Raw genomic sequence first — 20,959 nt, forward strand, 5'->3', positions numbered from 1 at the left:
GCTGACTTGGCTTGCAGAATGCATAAGCTCCTGTAATTCTTTATTTTCTGCACAGTCAAGAAAGGTAGATAATTTTTGCTTAATAAGTTCCATAGTATGTTGCTGGTATTTCAGCATGTGAAACTGGCAATTCAATGCTCTAATGGCGGAGAGTTGCAGAGGTGCATACTTTTTTACCCCATCTGTCTAAAGCTCGGGAATCCCTGTCAGAAGGGGTGGGATTCCTAGCTGTAGTTGCTTTTGTTCCTTTAGGCCCTTGGGAGATGAACTCTAGGTCAGCAGTAGGATTTTTGAAAATAAATTTGAGAGAGTCAGGGTCTCTATATTACCTGTCTGGTTTTCTTGGAGCAGGGGGTAAAGTATCAGGAGTTAGACTGGATTCCATAAAGACATCATCCTTAACATCCAGAACAGGAGGGATAGCTAAGGGTCTGTGCTGTGGTAAATCTAAAAATTCCCTGACTCTCTTTTTGGACTGAGGATAATCCTGGCATTCTCAGTGGAAACGCTCTCTCAAAGTATGCAGGATTTCACCAAAAGAAAAATCCCCTGGAGGGGAAGCAGAAGGAATGGATTCCTCTGCATCTGAATCCTCATAGGCAGATAAAGGCATGTCTTCACATTCAGAAACCTCAGAGTCGTCGGACTCTTGGTCAGTTAAAGCTGCTAGGGACAGGTCTCTTTCTCTCAGCAGGGGAAGGCTGGCTTCCCTTAATCAGCATAATCAGGTCTTCTGCCATTTTAAGCATTTGAGACTGTGGCAAAAAGCAGGCACTTGAGTTTGGGTCGTCGTTTTTTTAGGCGCATCTCATACTCTTGGCCTTAGAAACTCGGTAGTTTTAGAAAAAACTGAAGATGCGAAAGAAGTCGTCGGTTTGTGTTGAATATCGGTAATGCGAAGAACTTCCTTGAAAGTCGGTGCCTGCACAATGGCTCCGGACTCATCCAAGGTAGAGACATCCACAGGGTCCATAGTCAAAGAAGAGTCTCGTGGCACACCGGACTCCAAACTGGACTCGGTAGTGGCCTGCGAATCCATCGAAGCAGGCATCAGGGGCTGCGAAAGCACCTCACTGAGTACCGGCGAACTGGCGACTAGCTTAACGGAAGTGTCGTCGGCAGTTTGGACCTGTGCGGTCTGTCTCTGTCTTTATCCTTATGTTTTTTCGGAAGATTGGTAGACAGATGGCTTACCGAAGCCATTTCGGAATACGGAGATCGAGAACGAAAGTATTTAGCTACAATAAGAGCCTGACAAAGAATAGTTCGGGCTTTGAACAAAGCACAAAACCGATAGCGAGAGACGTCATGGTCTGGATCTAAACAGGTGATGCACTAAGAATGGAAATCTTGGTGTGGTATTTGCTTTCTACAGGCGAAATAACTGTTAACTTTTTCTGACATCGGTTAGAGCTAGAAAAAAAGGATCCCCAATGGGGTACTTATCTTTAGAAGACTTCAGGATGATTCAATTCGGAAACGAAAACTCAGGTAGCGGCTTACCGGCACTCGTACGAACTGCTTCTGCTTCAGGGTCCTCGGCAAGAAAGACTGGACGTAATGGCGTCGGCTGCCTGTTTTTATATCCCTGACGACATGACATCAGTCCTAATGCGACAGCAACCAACGCAGAAATACTAACTCTCTGATATTTGGGCCGACTGAGAGCTACCTGATGGCAGATAACCCAAGTGTGAGGACTGCAACAGTGAAACACGAAGAACATCTAAACAATTCCAGGTAGTGTCAAAATTCACTCTGCTATGGCCTTGACTTCATAAGATCATAGGAATTTACTAGGCTAATGGCTCTAGGGCCCTTACAAGCCTAGCCAAGTTCTTACCCTTACTTCCATGATCAGAACCAACTGCCCTTGTCCAAAAGGGACACAGGTGGAACTCCTGGGGTGAACTTATGGTCACCCATCCAATCATCCAGACTGCGTTTGAAGAGTGCCAAAGAGGTGCTCTGTTTGACATGTAGTGGGAGTCTGTTCCAAAGGTGTGGTAACCTCCGAGAGGCAAATCTGTCCCTCCAGCAGGTTTTATTAATGTCACATACCAGGTTAAGATCTTCAGAGCGAGTAAATTGTGTACCATGACTTACAGATGCGCAGTATTTCTACTTTACTTTACTAGAAAAGCTCACCAGACTCTGCTACACTTTGCTGTGAACGAAAGGTCAGTTTGCTTTTTATTTGTTGTATTTTTTATTACTTTACTGCCTTTTTATATTTTGAATACTGTGATTTGTTTTCTTTGCCTTGTGTTTTACTTGTATTCTGCTTTTAACTGCATATTAAAACTTCAAAAGAGACCACAGCTCTGTCTCTTGAGTCAGGCAGAAATTCCACCCACTTATTGTTGTGTTCAAATAATACCACTGTCTTTCTAGTTGCCTGGCTCTTATGTTATTTGACCATATATATCATTTCCTCTCTGCTTTCACTGGCTTGTGTAAGCACAAAATTATCATTTTGTGAAATCACTCCCCTTCAACTATTTAAATGTATTGGCCATCCTACTGTATTCCACAGTACCAGAATACAACAGTGATCACCCTCTTTCTGCTTTTTTGCTGTTTTAAAAATAGTGACTCTCCACTAAAACTTAACTTTTTAGACAGGTAAAACTTACGTTACCTACTTTCACATCTAACTTATCTAGTGCACACTGTAGTGTTTAGGATAAACCATTTTTTTCATCTTACCTTTAAGCATCTCTGTGACTAGCACTTGTTCTAATACGTGCTAGAAAGCACTAGGAAGCCTTAAACTGACACAAGCACTCAACTCTCCTTGTTAATCAGGAGAAATTAACCGTAGGTACTAAGCCTATAATTGCAAAGTAACTTGCTAAGGCAAGGGAAAACAGCTCCTGTACTTTGCAAAAAAAAGCACCAAACCAGGCATGTACAAGGGTCAGCTTCTGGTGATTTCTCCTGTCCACCTGGTGAATCTGGGCATACTGGGGCAATGCAGCAATTGCCTCATGTACACAGACAACCCACTCCTCCTACCACCCAACACTACAACCTGAGAGAGATGCACTTACATAGCCAAACTGGAAGCAAAGCTCTCTCCACCCAAGATTGTGCTAGACAGTCAAGAGGAGAAGGCTAACACCCGCACTCCGCCTCAAGCAACACATAGACCTTCTAAACCCACACCAACAACACCCACACATAGCAACATTAAATCCACATATGCAGAGGCCCTTAACTGTAACCTGCCCAAGCAACAAGGACCTCCAAAGCTGAAATGCAAACAAACACCAATCACAACCAAAGTGTCACATAGCTCACAACACCAGTGTGCCACCCAGCAACAGCCCCTAGGGCAAGACAACGTACATAACACTTTAGTCATAGGTGACGCTATTAGTCAGACACACTGATGTCCCACTCACCAGGCTGAACAAGGAGAAAATTACAGTCAGCTGTCTGTCTGGTGCAAGGATCTGCCACAATGCATGCACTCAAGTCACTCCACAACAAGTACAAATATGACTCTGTCATTGTCCATGTTGGAGTGAATGACTTGAGATGTTCCCTCCCTGGACTACATGAAGAGACATGGAAGAGCTCTCTGGTCATGTGGCCCAAGCAGGTACGATCCTAGCCCTGAGTAGCATCCTGCCTTCGCCCAGAATGATACCACAATATAAGGACAAAATGACTGACTTCAACAATTGGCTAAGCTTCTGGTGTCATTCAAAGGGGATCCAATATCTGTCTGCCTGGGACGACATGATAGACAGACACGATGCTTTGCCAGAGATGGTCTGCACCTGTCGCCCCTAGGATTTAGGTTACTGGCTAAGGCTCTTGGCACCCCTATAGTACCTTTTTTAGGCAAAGTCCAAAGGATGAAACCACCACCGTAACGGGTACAAGCATGCAAATTCTGAAGGTTAATGCTACTCAATGCTAGAAGTCTAAACCTCAAAATGCACTCCCTCGAGGCACTCCTAAAAATGGAGAACATCGCTATCTGTGCTGTAACTGAGACCTGGTTCAAGGCTCCAAAGAGCACCCCTGCAATGCCAGGCTACAACTCTTACCACACTTTTCGGCCACCCAACCAAGACCGAAACACTAAAGGTGGAGGGGTGTTCATATTCACCAAGGATATTCGCACCACCAGGCTAGCTGCCCAACACAATGCGTCTGAAATTCTCCAGGTGCAACTAACACTAGGTAAGAATGCAATCCAAATTGTAGCTTGCTACAGATCCCCCAACATGCCCCAAGATTCTCACTACACCTTTCTAAACATACTGGAAAATACTAAGATACAAGCAAACACCCTAATACTGGGTGATTTCAACTACCCTGCCATTAACTGGGAAAACTACTCGTGTACCAACACCTTTGCCCAACGGTTCTTGGAATTCATAAATTCCAATGCCCTGGATCAACTAATCCATAGTCCCACAGGGGCACCAATAGCCTAGACCTGGTCATTACCAACATGGGAAATTGATGGCCCACACCTATGGTCAACCCGTCGTTGGTCAGGTCTGACCATAAGCTAATCACCCTTAACATCCACATCCCACCCCCACCCCCCAGTAAGGAAACCTCCATAAAAAAAAACTTCTCCAAAGCCAACTTCATGCTACTCAAGTCAGAAGTGACAAACTTCATAACACCCGTGCAGATGGGAACTGAAAGTTCGACTGCTGAATCCTACACTAAGGCACTGTACAAGCACATCCACTCATGCATGAATCATGCCATCCCAAATAGAACAAAGATGCTCTCCTCCAAAAAAAGGAAGCCAATCTGGTGGTATCCTGCCATAAACAACCTTTACAACAAAAAAAAGAAACTGTTGCTGAAAAGAGGAAAATCCCAGGATGCAAAAACCTCCCTTACCAGCCTCAGTAAGAAGCTGAGATCCCTCATAAAATCCTTCAAAGCTAGTTATGAAAATAACATTGCCAAAGATTTCAAAGACTACTACATGGCATTCTATGACTATGTCAAGAATCTAAATGATAATGCTAAGATCTGCTCCGAGCTACAACAGAATGGCATTAAATATACCGATCCCAAGAATATTGCCAATATCCTGGCAAATCAATTCAGTGCCAACTTCACCCCCACTCACCCCCTACATGGCCCACCTCAATACCGGAAGACTGCCAAATTCCGATAATAACGGCCACACAGGTAAAAAATGCACTCTCCAAAGCTAAGAATACAGCATCCATGGGACCAGATGACATCCCGGGCTGTGCATTACATGAACTAAAAAATGAACAGGCACCTCACCTAAGCGTCATGTTTAATCACAGCCTCACCTCAGGCTTCGTGCCCACTGAGTGGGACACAGCTACAGTTATCCCACTCCACAAGGGGGGATCCACCTTGGATCCTGGGAACTACCACACCATCAGTCCGACGAGCCTGATCTGCAGGGTTCAGTCCTGGGACCGCTCTTGTTTGGCATCTACTTCTCTGAAGTACAGGCAAACACTAAGGGATTCTGGCTAACAAAGTCCGCAGATGACTGCAAACTAGGAGCCATTATTGAATCCCCAAATTATGTGGATACTCTACAAAAGGGCCTTACAGAAACAGATACTTGGTGCCAGGGCCATGGGTTCAACAAATGTATAGTTATCCCCTTTGGGAAAAAACATGTACCCATGAGTTACTACATAGGTGGCAGTACACTAAACACCGAAAGTGTGATAAGAGACTTAGGAACACAGGTGGACAGTGGTCTCACCTTCTATAACCACATCGCCACAACGGTCAGGAAATCCTTTTATGTGGCACACCTCATCACTAAGGGCTTTTCATCCAGAAAAAAAAAGGAGGTCATGATCCCACTGTACTCATCCCTCATTAGACCCATTATAGAATACAATGCCCCGTTTGGTATGTACCTCTCAAGACATCTGCAACAACTGAAAGGATGCAGAAATATCTCACTAAAAGTATCACAGGCCTAAAGCAGATGCCTATGCTGACCACCTTAAACTCCAGCTATACTCTGTCGCATATTGTATACTCAGAGGCAATCTCTGCTTAACATACAAGGCCATGTCAAACCTAGAGCTGTTGGACATGCTACACAAAGAAATCCCAATCCCATAGAGCCACACACTCCAGGGATCAAAACTGTCATCACAATCAACAAAACATGCTGGAGGGATAGGTTCCTGACCCAGAGACTCACCCAGACTCTGGAATAGACTGCCCATACATATCAAGCAGACCGCCTCTTTGGCCCTCTTCAAAAGGAGCCTTGACGAGTGGATGGGAGAAAGGAAATTCACCCCTGGGATCACGTCAGTCGCCCTGCTAGACAGAGGTCCAGGTAAGTAAATAGTGTGGGAAGAAATAGCCAGGGAATTGTTATGGCTAGGCTTGTATAGGCCCTAGGGGAGATAGCCTAGTACCAACCTATGAACCTATATGCAGGGTCAGAGATTGCCTTGCATGGAAGGCAGAGATCATCTCTGAGTAGTCTGTATGAACAGAATAAAGTGACAGTGATTTCAGACTATCCCCACAGGACAAATGCTGAAGGCCTTGAATTTTCCTTGTGAGGAACCTTTGTGGTTTCTAAAATTGCTGCAGGTGCCTGGAAAGGTACATACCAAAAGGGGAGTTGTACTCAATTACTGGGCTGATGAGGAAGAGTACAGAGAGGTTACAACTTTTTTTTCTGAAGGCAATGCCCTTTCTTATGAGATGCGCAATACAGAATGCCCTTCTTACCACTGTGGAGACACATGATGGTCAAAGGTAAGGTAGCTGTCAATCTGTGTGCCAGGGTCTCTCACCACTCAGTACGTACTTAAGGTGTTCCTATTAATGTGGTAGTTGGCATGAACATCACTTTTACCAAAAGGAATGACAATACATTTTTTGCCTTTAGTTTAAGACTATGACTTTGGCACCAATCATTTCTTTAAGACCCTCTTGTAGGATGCTGGCATCATTTGGAGATTCTACGACCACTCCCAGTTTGCAATCAGCAGCAAACTGTCAGCCACAGACCTTTAGTTTTTGCTTGTACTTCAGAAAAATAGATTCCAAACAGTAGAGGTCCCAGGACTGACCCCTGTAGAATGCCACTGGTTACAGGTCTGCTGTTGGAGGTGGATTCTCCTATTTTGACTATGAGTTCTATCAGTGAGCCAGTTAGCAATCCACCCAACAATATAAGGGTTGAAATCTACTTGGGTGAGCTTGTCAATGATAGGCTGTATGCACAGATTTCCCTTCATCCAGGACTTTGACTGTTTTGAAGAAGTCCACCAGGTTTAACAGACATGATCTCCCTTTAACAAATCCAAACTCAAGTGGGGTCAAGTGTATGGAGATTACCTATATCATTAAGGTCCACGATAATTCGCTCCATGGCCTTGCAGATAATGGTAGGCAGGCAATTAGGTCTATAGTTCTCAGGGTCAGTGGAAGCACAACCTTTCTGCAAGGGAGTAACGGTGGCTGTTTCCCATTCAGCTGGTACAAAGCCAGTGCTTAGATTATGATTAAAGAGAGCACCTAATGGTGTTGCTAATTCATGTTGGAGCCCATGGAGGATGCAGCTTGGGATGTTATCGGGTCCCAGATTTGCTGTGTTTTTGGCCTTGGAGAGGGCATTTACAACCTGCTCTTTAGAGATACAAGGTAGGGGACATGTGGTAGGGATGTCATGAGGTATGTGTGGCTGGGACAGGGGAGTGAAGTTTTCACAGAACCTGTCGGCCAACAGGTTAGCTATGTCCACAGGCTCAGTACATGTGGTATCACTCCAGATGTATCTAAAGAATGCCTTGTAGTTGTCCTTTGTTGAGAAAGCTAATCTGGACTCGTAGTTTGCTTTGGAGGACTTCACAAGTCATCTTATTTGCCTGTTTAAGTTGGGGGCATTTTCAGGTTAGGAGGGCTCACTCCATCTTACTCTTGGACAGCAATTTCTTCCTCTTATTGTAAAGCCTGTTAATGGCAGTTGTCCACCAGGCAGGTTTGCTCTTCCTTGAGGAGCTTGTTTTTGTCATATCAGGTACGGCAGAGTCAAGGCAGGTATACAGGTGTTCGTATAAAGCATTGGTGTAGAGCTCAGCATAGTTGCCAGTTCCATCTAAGGGAGGTGGTGTAGTGAAGCTATTTATACTAACCAGTTAGAGGTTACAATCTGCTTTGGAGAAGTTTTTTTAGCTTAGTTGTTGCCAGGGGTGATACAGTTGCTTCAAATGAGAGCAATATATGGTCAGACCTCACCAGAGAAGATCTCAAAGTAGAGGTTGTACAGTAGTATGCCACATTAGTAAGCACCAGCAACAGGATGTTGGCACCCCTTGTGTGGGTGTCAAGCAGATGGTCCAGGCATGTGTGATATGGCATATTCTGGCACTTGACAGACCGCTGACCATTACCTTTTCCTAATCCACCCTGGTGAGAGGGACATCAGTGTGTCTCAAAATGCAATCACCTATGACTAGTGTTTGATTTTGTGTTCTTCCTTAAGGGTTTGACCGGTGAGACACTGCTGTGTCAGCTATTATGTGTAATGTGTTCTGCACAGGAAGCATTATGTGTAGAGTGCTTGTGTTTGGGAGATCTCTGATGTTTAGGTATGTATTTGGTGAGGACCTCAGAGTATCTGGTGAGGATCTCAGAGTACGTAGGTATGTGTGATGTGTGTTTGGGTGGAACAGGAGATGAGGTGTGCATGCTAGCAACCCACTCTGTCATATGCACCGACTAGTGTATGAAAGAGCATGGATTCAAGGTTCTTAACATAGTTGCATCTCTCACACGTTGTGTTTGTGTGGACTAAGAGTAAAGGGCTGTCGGTGAACATGAGGCAGCTGTTACACTGCCTCTGGATGCCCATGTTGACCAAGCTGGGTGGAGAAACTATGGGAAATTGTCGCAGTGTGGGAAATTGAATGGTGGCTTTTTGGAAAGGGTTGGATTCTAGAATCTGCAACTTGGTCCTCTGCATATGGCTTTACAAAGCAATATAAACAAGATTCCTTTTCCAGGTCTATGTCAAGCTTTACAGGGACCATTCTCTAGGGGGACATGGACCCTCATTCCTTTCTCCTTGCAGTCTATCTAACCTATGGTAATCTACTCATATAATATAGGCTACTGCAGCAGTGATCCTTATGAAGACCATGGTATAACGGTGTTAAAATTAAACAGTGGATCTTCAAATGATCGCCGCTGCAGTAGCCAGTCCCTCCCACCATCCCACCTTATTTCTGTATGTGTTTTATGATTGGGTGTGGACATTTATATTTTCTTACCATTTTCCTTCTCAGGGATTTAGTCTCCCTTCCTTTTGGTGTCCAAACCTTACTTGTAGTCAGCTCAACTCAAGCTGACTAATTGTTTAAATACATGGAAGGTGTTCTGGAGCTTTGGAAACTGGTCAGCTATTACATTCTTAACAGGCTATAACTTCTATATAGCTTAGGCTACTGTAGCATTGATCCTTATGAAGAACATACGTCGGCATTACTTCATTTCTCACATTCTGTAGGGTGTCTTGGACAATCATGCATGAGATACCTGTTGTTTGGGCACAGAGTTGCTGTAGCCATTCAAGTACATTAACACATGCCACGTCTGCAGGGTCTATGTAATGTTGGTGCTTGGTATGCAATTTTCTCACTATCCAAAACAGGGATGGTGATTCCTCTTCCCTTGCAATGTTCCTATTCTTTAGGCAGTATCAGTATATCATTTAAGATAATACACATTTCAAGTAACAGTTGTACCTGATGATGCACAGGTCTCTAGGAAGTGCTGTAGTCAAACATTTGCTCCCTTTATGTATGGCAGTACAACAAACTGGTCACTGGAGGTGCCTTACTCTACATCAGAATATGCCACCTTGTCACTGTGACTTCCACTGGAATCATCCTCTGTAGAAGGTGCACACAGGGCTAGAACGCTGTTCACATCCTGTCACCTGGCTTATATATCGTGCTTCCCCCACCATGCTTCCTGTACATTACAGAGATGGTGCTGTATGATATAAATTTATGTTTCCCTAAAGATGGCTTCTGTTTCTGCTTGACATGCTGTCTTAATTACAACCACCATATTTCCACTCACTCCTGTATAATTTACCATTTGTACTGCTGTTGAAAGGCTTCTCCTACTGTATTATATCTGCATCCTGCTCATCTGCACCTTTCCAGTATATCTTGTGTGTCTGCTTTGGTTGTACAGGGGGACGGGGTGCATCTGTGTCCATGAGATTATTCCCTAAAAAAATCTGTGTTGTATCAGTGTTTGCTTGTCTCAGGCTGTTGCTCCATTTCATATATCTGTTAAGGCTTCACTACTGCGGTGCCTTAACAGGCAAATACTGCTTGTGGCACACTGCAAGGATGTCTGCCACAGAACCTTCATACCCCTTGTGGAACCACTACAAAAGTGTCCAGGCACGTGCCCAACATCCCTGTAACCTGTACTATGCATCCTGAACTCCCTTTCTGTCTCTTCTATCATACAGCAATCTTTTCCCTTTTCCTCTCCTTTGCTGTATTGCAGGGTGGGGTCTAGTATACACTTAATGTTGCTTATGTATTCATGTGCTGCCTGTAAGTAAGTGGTGAAGCAGTGTGGCTGTATGCTGTCACACGAGTACTGCACTATAACTCTGACAGGAGTTGTGGGTGCCATTTGTAGGGGAAAAGTTGATTTCTTTAACTATAAACTTGCAGGTGCGCCTCTACATTTCTTGGGATCCCATTTAACAGTCTGCATTCTGCCTTATGCTTCTAGGATGTCTTGGGGGAGGGGGGAGATTTACTCACACCTGCTTTGTGAGCTGTCTCATAATAGTGTCCTCTTACCTCAAGTTCTGTAGATATGGGGCTGGTAACAAGTAACACTAGATGGCAGAGCACTGGTAAAGGCTAAAGGGGACATACTTCCTCCAAACATGGGACATGAAATTTTTGCAGTCACATGGAACACTTACCTAAACATCATTTGGTAATGAAGACATGTCCACTGCGTGACCAAAAAATATAAGTCAAAGCAGTTTACAAGGAAGTGGTTAGCATTGTCGCCTCACAGCAAGAGGGTCTCAGGTTCGATCCTCGGCTGGGGTGCCTTCTGTACGGAGTCTGCATGTCCTTCCTGTGGTCGTGTGGGTTTCCTCCGGGTGCTCTGGTTTCCTCCCACATCCCAAAGACATGCTGTAGGTGGATTGGACACTCCAAATTGGCCCTAGGTGTGAGTGTGTGCATGTGTGTGTGCCTTCTGTGGAAGGTTGGGCGCCGGGCTGGCAACTCGACACTGTAAAACTCCACTGCCAATCATGAGCGGACAGGTGATCCACTGTGGCGACCCTTAACCTGGAAAGGTCAGAAGAAGAAGAAAGCAGTTTACAAGAAAAAAACAGCTCAGACAGCTTAAGTCCACTGACAAAGTTTTTTCAGAATCAAGTGTTTTACTAAGGAATTTCTATGCTAAACCGGCAGTACTGACATAAAAAGCAATCCCACAAGAAAAGCTAAGTGATTAAATTAATGCAAAGCAGGAACGCAAGTCATAAAAAAGGAAAAATGAGCATTAAGACCACACAGACCATTTCACTTTCTGTGAAGTGGCAATGCAAGCAACTGCCATAAAAACCAAATACATTGTTCATTAAACTAAGCAAAAGGAGTATGACACTAAGACCTCACCTGTTGTGCTGTGCAATGGTAGTGCTTGGAAGCTCTTCATTATGGTTTAGGCTATTCAGAGTGGCTGGATGTGGATTCACAGTTGTCAGCAGTGATGAAGCAGATACTGCATCATTGAGTGGAGCCACACTGGTGGCAGTAGGTGAATCTGACTTCACTGAAGACCCTGGTGTGACTAAAGAAAAAGATTTATCTGTATTTACATGTATTTTACATGCATCAGAATGCCAGTGTATCAGAAAAAGTGAACAGCATAATGCAGTTACTTCTTCTAGAAAATAGTAAGCATTCAGGTTGTGGTGCATTTGGTAACATAAATGTCCTACCAAAATATGATACACAGAAAAATAAAGATCAGTTACATGTGCAAGACTCCTTACATCTGTTCAAATGCATTTCTGACCCTTCTTTTACAGTCCAATCCCTTTATCATGGGCTAAAAAAATGATGTATAACCAGCAAAAGTTTTAACTGTGGTAACACACCTAAAAGAAAAGTATTTATTCCACTACAGCAAGACAGATATACCCAGTGGCACTTTACTTCTTTCAATCAAGGGCACCCTTTATTTGACTTGGCTGCAGTTCTAACAAAATACAACTAGAAACATTTGTCTGCAACCTGTGTGGTTATGGGATATCGGATCGGATCCCGCATGGTTTTTCAGCTATGGATCCAAGCTCTCAGCTCCCCCTCACCCATAATGCCCTGCTCTACCCTCATGACCTCAGATACCCTAAAAAAGGTAACAAGGAATATGCAGGAAACTGAATACACTACCTCAGATGGGCGTTATGGTGAGTACATAACTTCTAAATCTCTGCAGCACCTGAATCTTGGGCGGCCATCATGGAAGCATCTAGAGAATCCTAGCCTTGAAGGCTGGCCGAGGTAGAATACTGACGGGTTGAATGGAACAGTCTGTGGATTGCCTATGACCAGCTGTCCTGTTGAGATAAAGTGTAGCTATATATTCACCTGTTTTCATACTAGGGGAAGAAAACAGGAGGTTTAATGGATTGATTGATGTTTGCTTGAAATACCAAAAAGGAGGAGTTTAGCTGATAAAGCTTGAAGTTCAGAAACTCTCTTGGCTGATGTAATGGCTACCAAAAGCTGTCTTGTAGGACAAGAATTTGAGAGGTCCCAAGGAGGAACTTGTTTTTTGGGGGGGGGCCTGAGAAAGAACCTTACCTTAATTTTTGTTTTTTGCACAATTGACTAGATAAAGAGGATTAGACTGATGTGATAGTGAGTGAGAAATTGCCCAGTTGAACTTTGACTGGAACTGCTGGCACCATCATTAAAAGAGAGAGTTAGAAAATCAAAGCACACAGGGAGAGGAGATCCGAATGGGATCTAGAAATCCAAGGAGGATCACCGAAGTGAGACCTTAGGAAGGGGAACCAGATCTGTCGAGGCCAGAATGGAGCAATAAATCATTCTGCAACCCACTCAGAATGGATGCGACTGAGCTTGTCCGCTAGGATGTTGATGGCCTCTCGACAAGAAGGTAAGACCTTTGTTCCCCTTGCTTGTTGATGTACCAGACAACAGACATATTGTCGATTGAATCGCAATTGTTCCCAAGGGAAGAAAGAGGGAAAATGGGCGACCCTCGTGGAGATCCGGAGGAGCCCCCACACAAGAGGGACCGCTTGCAAGCCTTGCACGTCGCTATGGGATGATGCATGGGAGAGCAAGGTATGACCACTTGCTGCCGAGCCATGGACCCTAGAGCCCTCAGGACCAACTCCGCTGGAACAGAACTTGAATGGAGAATGGGCCGCACCTGGAGCTGCAGATTTAGAACAAACTCCCTTGTGTCTAGTCTGGCCCCTATGAAATCTAAGAGCTGTGTGGGCCAGGGGTTGACTTTTTGTATTTATTGTGATGCCCAGAAATGGAGCAAGATGGAGAAAGTCTCGCCAAGTGTTGGAAGGTAAGGAGCCAGTCAGTCCAGGTGGGAAGAGACCACCCCTGAAGCTCAGGTGGGCGCTACCACCACTGCTAGTACTGGTAAAACACCCTGGGGGCTGTGGTGAGACCAGGATGTGGTAGTGGCGTCCCTGAGATCTATCGAGAGCACCAGTGATTTTTTCTCCCAGGGGGAGAATAGATTGCAGAGTGACCCATGGAATTTTTCTTTGGGGACTGCCAGATTCAAATTGGTCTAGTCCTTTTCTTTGGCACTAAAAAGAATCTGAGTAGAACCCTGATCCGATCTCTCTGGGGCTGGGGGCTGATGGCCTTTTCTTTCTTTCTTTAGGTTTCTGCCATGATTTGCGTCCGATGTTATGGACTCCACTCCCATCTAGGTAGCCCCGAACGCCCCGACTGCCTCCAGAGTAGAGCAGTCGGGCAACCCTGGGAGCTGCTGCCTAGGGCGGCGTCCCTCCCCTCCTCCTCCTGCCACCGGAAGACTGGGTGTCCGGAGCAGGCTGGGAAGAACCATCAAAGCGAAATCCACGCCGCGCCTTAGCCAAGCTCAAAAAAATGCGAGTGGAGAGCCAGGCCTGACGCCGAGTGACACTGACCAGCCATTGCCATTTTGGTGTGCAGTGCAAACTCCCTCCTCTCCGAAATGGAATCGATAACATGTGCCAAATAGTTCAGCGCGCCCTTAGAAAGGTCGCCGAACTGAACATCCATCCTTTTTTTTGAATTGGCTCCACGGTGTCGGTTCCTTTCCGCACTGGTGTGGTAAAAGGTCCACCAGGGGGTCGGCAGGGGACACCCAAGATGGTGGAAGTGCCAGCAGGCAGAGGGGCGCGGGCCGAAGCAAGCAAGTGGGTCGGGAGGACCCTCAACAGAGCCCTCTCCACTACATCAAGGACCCGAGAAGCACACAGGGGGGGCACAGAGACCGGAGCGGAGGAGACCGAACGAGGGGGAGGAAGCGCGGCTGGGCGGGGGGGCGAAACAGAGGTCTCGCCCCGCCGCCGGTGCTTCTCTCTCCGGTCTCCTTTAGCTGCATCCCTCTCCTCTCCAGAAGCGGAGTTTGAGTCCCAGGGGAACAACCAGATGTGAGGTACCCCAAATAAACTTACCACACACACCGCCATCATCGGTGAGGAGTGAGAGCTATGGCCGAGCAGAGCAAAAAATATAGAATTAGGCTGTTCAGCCATAATCTATAAAACCTAAAGTTACAGAAAGTAACTTAAACAACAAAACACACAGGCCTACACACACGCTAGGGGGAGAATAAAATTATTACTTTACTAGCCGAGGGAGGGAATAAAAATATTACTTTAACTTAAAAAACAAGATCTGAGGTCATGAGGGGTAGAGCAGGGCATTATGGGTGAGGATCCATAGCTGGGAAAACCATGCGGTTCGGATCCGATATCGGATCCATAACCTTAACATAAACCCTATTACTTTAAATACTGTGTATAAAAACTGGATCCAATAATGATACAGAGCAGTTAAGGGACTTGATGTAGAAATTGCTCAAGTGTCTTCACATACAATGAGTAAGAACAGTTGTATAATAATCCACCATAAATTAGCTATTCTTGTTTTATCATTTTGCTATACAGACTCTCCCTGAACAGTCCTATGGCTGGGGTTAAACTTTCAATCATTTGGCATCTTTTTTAAGTTGCTCAATGATGGATTCACATACAACCCTTACGCCTACCAGTCCTACATTTGGCACCGATTAGCTTTTTCCTGCAAATAAATTAAATACAAATTCAGCACCTCTCACCAAATGCAAATGTAAAAATAGAAATACCTACCACACTTGGAAATGCAATCAAAAATCTAGATGGGAAAAAACATCCCTCAAATGCAATGGTGGAAGTGCACTCCTGATCTTCTACTTGTATCCCATGGTTGGAACAAATTCCAAATAGTAATACTACAAAGGCAACAGCAAACAGCTAAAACCATGAATAGGCCCCCAAAAGAGCATACTCTGGAATACCTACCAAGGAGGACTGCCTAGGGGACTCCCAGCTACACACTGACAAGCAGGTACATTAGAGTTCTTCCACTATAAACAATGATAAAATGTTAAAGTCAGTAAACATTTGCCATTTTGGTAAAATTCAGTTACTACCTAGCAATTCAATCACCTGGAAGCCAGTAAAGAATACAACTGGAAAAAAGTAATTGAAAATCAATAAAAAAAAAGAGAATAAAAAGCTCAGATTGGGAAGAACCTTGCAGCTACTGAGTAAAAAGAGGATCAAGTTTCAAGCTTTAGTATAGGAAATGGTTTCCAAACATTATTAGGAAAATGAAACAAATGCCAATCAGCTGTGATTAAAATAAGTGAGACACTAGAGAATGCATAAACTCAAATAACAAAAGGCTGGAAAAAACAGAAGCTTTAAATAACTTTCAAGGCGAACTGAGGCAACTACAAAAACTGAGGCTCAAAAATAAAGAAACTGCCTGAAAAAGAAGTTATGTAACTCACCATAACATTCCATGTGAGTTGTTCCATCTCGCCTTCATTCTTCACTAATGGGTTCATTGCCAATCCTCAGCTCCGACATGGCCGTTTAGCAAAGCTCAAAAATTACCAGTAGCTCGAGATCAAGCCCCTTATCCCATGATGCATTGCTGGAATTACCTCAGATCTTGTTTGCTGCGTGTACCATATCCTAGTAGGAGGGCTAATCTCTCCAGACAGGAAGAAACACTGAATAACCAAGATGAAGCCAGTCTCCACGTCAACTGTCAGCCAGGTGGGGGAAGGAGGGAGGGACGTGAGAATGAAGGCGAGATGGAACAACTCACATGGAAAGCTATGGTGAGTACTAAACTTCTTTATGTGAAGTTGTTCAATCTCGCCGTTCATTCTTCACTGATGGGTAGCGTCCCTAGCACCCTAAATCATGGGTGGCTCACAGGAGTATATTTTCAGGACCACAGAACCAAAGGAAGCCCTGTCCCTGGAGGCCTTGTCCACTTTGTAATGAGTGATAAAAGTGTGAGACGTAGACCAAGTGGCTGCAGCACAGACATTATCAAGAGGTAACTTGGCTTGAAAGGCCAAAGAAGTAGAGACTGCTCTGGTTGAATGCGCCTTCACTTTATGCAACAAAGATCTATTAGCAGATGAGTAAGTGTAGGTGATACAATCTGAAAGCCACTTAGCTACTGATTGTTTTAGCCACTGGTCTACCTTTTCTGGCTTCAGAGAATGAAACAAAAAGCTGGTCTGACTTTCTGAAGTCTTTTGTTCTGTCCAGATAATATCTAAGCTGTCTGTGAACATCAAGTTTGTGCAGCATGTATTCTAATTTGTTGGTATGGTTGGGGAAACAAATGGGCAACTCAATAACTTGATTAATGTTTCTCAGAACCTACTTTAGGCAAAAAGTAAGGGTTAGTCCTAAGGGATACTCTTGTCAGGATGAAAAATCATATAAGGGGACTTGATAGACAATGCCTGAAGCTCTGACACTCTGCAGACAGAAGTAATGGCCACTAGAAAAATAGTTTTCCATGACAGAAACTTGAGCTCAATGATGCTGGTTCGAAGGGAGAAAGAATAATAAGGGAAAGCATGAAATTCAAGCTCCAGGGAGAATAATGAGTCTTCACTGGAGGTCTCAAGTGAAAGGTACCTTTGAGGAAGGCCTTGGATAACTGGTGTTACATAATATTCAGTCCATCAATACCTAGATGAAAATTAGATATAGTTTCATAGTATAGTACTAGGCTATCTGCCCTAGGGCATTTATAAGCCTAGCCAAAGTGTATGTGGCTTTCGCCACCCCATGTAATGATACAAAAGTGAACAATTTAAATTAAATTTAGTTTACTGTGCCTCTATCAAGCAATGACACAGAGATGACCCCCGTGGTAAATCTACAATCACCCATCCATTCGTCCAGATTTCTCTTGAAGATAGTTTCATAGTATAGTACAAGGCTATCTGCCCTAGCTGCTAAAGTACAGTTGTGTACCTACCATAAATGTAGATGTTCAAGTGTATTCACTGTTGCAGTCATTACAATTGGGTTATCCTGCTGGCAGGCTACCCGCAGTCGGCCCGAGTTCCAAAGTCTAGGTCCAGCATCGGTTGCTGTCACCTCCACCCTGACGTCAATCCGCCAGGGGTATAAAAGATGCAGCCGACGCCTTTTTCTCCAGTTTTTCTTGCCCCAGATGTCAGGTGCCCCTAAAATGGTAGGCTAAATTATGCCAATACGCATGCATGCACAAAAAACAACTTTTCCTTCATCTACAAGCAAATACACCACATAGGTTGTATAGAATAGAGAAGTAAATACAAGTCTCAGAAAAGGAAAAGGGGGATGGTGGGAGGGTAACCTGGACTGCAACAGTGAATACAGTCGAACATATACATTTATGGTAGGTACACAACTGTACTATGTTCATCGTATTTCACTGTTGCAGTCATTACAATTGGGTTGAATTCCAAAACTAAGGTTAGGAGGCTGGTGCTAAATAGGATTAGCAGAGGCTATCAGGCCCTACAGAACTGCAGTGGCAAAGCCTGCTCTGGATTTAGAGTAGAGAAATAAGTGATAGTGCTTTGTAAAAGTATGCACTGAACTCCACATTGCAGCCTCTAAGATGTCTTTGGTTGGTACTCCTCTGAGGAAGGCTGCTGAAGTGGCTGCTGCTCTGGTTGAATGTGGCCTAATGCACTTAGGCACTGATTTGCCATACTGTGAATAGCAGAAACGAATGCAGTGGCCTATCCACTTTGAAATAGTTTGCTTTGAGATAGGCTTTCCTTGTGATCCTGCAGCATATGCCACTAGAAGTTGTTCAGTCCTTCTGAACGCTTTGGTTCGTAGCTGCCTGTGAATGTCCAAAGAATGCAGAAGTCTCTCACCCTTATTCTGTGGGTTTGGATAAAAGGTAGGCAAATTAATTGTTTGGTTAAGGGACACACTGGACACTACCTTAGGCATAAATGTAGGGTTTGTCCTCAGAGAAAAGTACAGTTTTGTACCTACCATAAATGTAGATGTTCGAGTGCTAATACAGCTGCAGTAATCACAGATGGGTTCTCTACCGTCAGGCGGTCCCTCGGTCGGCCGAATTCCAAAGTCTAGGTCCGGCGTCGGTTGTTGTCGCTTTCTCTCCTGACGTCAGTGAGGCCGGAGTATATAAGACACAGCCGACGCCATGTTCTTCAGTCTTTCTTGCCCCAGATGTCAGGTGCCCCCAGAAGGAAGGCAATACATAAATAAAGTTTATACGTATATACAAGCAATGCAATATAATCCAAAATCAGTAGTTGCAAGCAAATAAACCATAGAAGGATAACCCAGTCAGGTTGTATGAAGAGGGTGTTAGGCCCCATGCCTTTACCAAGTGGGGAAGGAGGGAGGGAGGGAAACCTGTACTGCAGCTGTATTAGCACTCGAACATCTACATTTATGGTAGGTACAAAACTGTACTATGTTCATCGTGCATACAGCTGCAGTAATCACAGATGGGTAGAGTCCCAAATCTACGCACAGGGTGGTAGGTACTAGGAGGAACTGGGTTGAGCCAGAATGCCCTGCAACACAGCAGTGGCAAAGCCTGCTCTAGTTCTGGAATATAAAGGCAGGTGGTAGTGTTTTGTGAAGGTATGTACAGAACTCCAAGTGGCTGCCTCCAAAATATCTTTGGTAGGAACTCCTCTGAGGAAGGCTGTAGAGGTAGCTGTGGCCCTGGTGGAGTGTGATCTGATACCTGTAGGAACAGATTTCCCATGATAGGAATAACAAAACCGTATGCAGTGGCCTATCCACTTTGAAATAGTCTGCTTGGAAACTGGCTTCCCTTGAGCCCCTACAGCATAGGACACAAAGAGTTGTTCTGATTTCCTGAAGGACTTTGTTCTGTCCAAATAGTAACGTAGCTGCCTATGTATGTCTGAAGAATGTAGCAGCCTTTCCCCTTTGTTTTGAGGATTGGGGTAAAAGGTAGGAAGGTGTATGGCTTGATTTAAAGCTACCCTGGATACCACTTTAGGCATAAATGATGGGTTGGTTCGAAGGGAAACCCTGTCCTGATGGAAGATGAGAAAGGGCTGCACCGCCATGAGGGCCTGTAGTTCCGAAACTCTACGAGCTGAAGTGATAGCCAGAAGGAAGGCTGTTTTCCAGGACAAATATTGCAAATCTGTTGAGGCAGCTGGTTCAAAAGGAGGCAATGTTAATTTTTCTAGTATGTAATTAAGATCCCAGGCTGGTATTTGGTTGTTTCCTTGGTGGTCTTATATTCTTAGCCCCTCTGAGGAACTGTCGTAAGAGTGGGTGAGAAAATAAAGGAGGATCCGTGTTGAATTCTGCAGAAATGGCTGAGGCATGGATTTTTATGGAAGAAAATGAAAGTCCACTGTTCAGCAGCTCAGCTAGATACTGTAATACCTGAGGCAAGTTCAGTTTTCTAGGGTCCTGGCCTTTTTCTCATTCCAAGAGCAAAACCGCTTCCATTTTATGGAGTAAGCTTTTCTAGTAGATGGCCTTCTGGCCTCCAAAATGACATCCTGCACCTCCTTGGAGAGTAGGGTCTGTTGTGGTGTTAAGGAATTTTCCATGCAGCGAGATTGAGTGTTTTCAGCTGACTGTGAAGAGTTTTGTAGCTGTGCTGAGTCAGCAGAAGAGGCATTAGAGGCAGGGACCAGGGAGGAGTATGTGTTAGGCTCCTCAGGAGTGGGTACCAGTGTTGCCTTGGCCAATCTGGAGCAATCAGTATCATCTTTGGTCTGTCTGCTCTTGCTTTCAAAAGCACCTTGGGCAGAAGAGGCAGAGGTGGGAATGCGTAAACTGTCCATGCTGTCCAACTGAATGAAAGGGCATCCACTCTCCAGGCCTTTGGATGAAAGGTCCTTGAACAAAACTTTTCCAATTGATGATTCCTGTGGGAGGCAAAAAGATCTATGTCTGGCCTCCCCCATGCTTGGATTATTTCTGTAAATACCTGAGGATGTAACTTCCATTCGCATGGATCTGTCATATTTCTGCTTAGATTGTCTGCCAGCGTGTTTTCCAATCCTGGCAAGTACTGTGCTTGAAGTTTGATTTGCCATTCCAGAGCCAAGTTCCAGAGAGTCATGGCTAGTCTGCACAAGGGGTATGAATGTGTTCCTCCTTGTTTGTTTATGTACCACATTACTGTGGTGTTGTCTGTTCTTATCAGTAATTGTCCTGGATGCAGGAAGTCCTTGAAAGCTGTAATTGCATTTATTACTGCTAGCATTTCTTTTTGATTGATGTGAAGGTGCTTTTCCTTTTGGGACCATTTGCCCTGAATGCACCTGTCCGTCATGTGCGCCCCCCCAGGCG

The 20,959-nt window shown here is 44.6% G+C and overlaps 1 protein-coding gene across 1 annotated transcript in view; it reads right to left on the reverse strand.

The window, feature by feature from the left end:
* UBAP2L (ubiquitin associated protein 2 like) overlaps positions 1-20,959 on the reverse strand; it is a gene marked incomplete in the record, with an annotated part of 3,970,948 nt that overhangs the window by 1,691,764 nt on the left and 2,258,225 nt on the right. Inside the window, 1 exon segment of the mRNA XM_044080639.1 lies at positions 11,682-11,856. Within this exon segment, the coding sequence (XP_043936574.1) occupies positions 11,682-11,856 (175 nt within the window).

Source organism: Protopterus annectens, chromosome 8.part0, assembly GCF_019279795.1.
Source record: "Protopterus annectens isolate FY-2018-M chromosome 8.part0, PAN1.0, whole genome shotgun sequence".
NCBI classification, from domain to species: Eukaryota; Metazoa; Chordata; order Ceratodontiformes; family Protopteridae; genus Protopterus; species Protopterus annectens.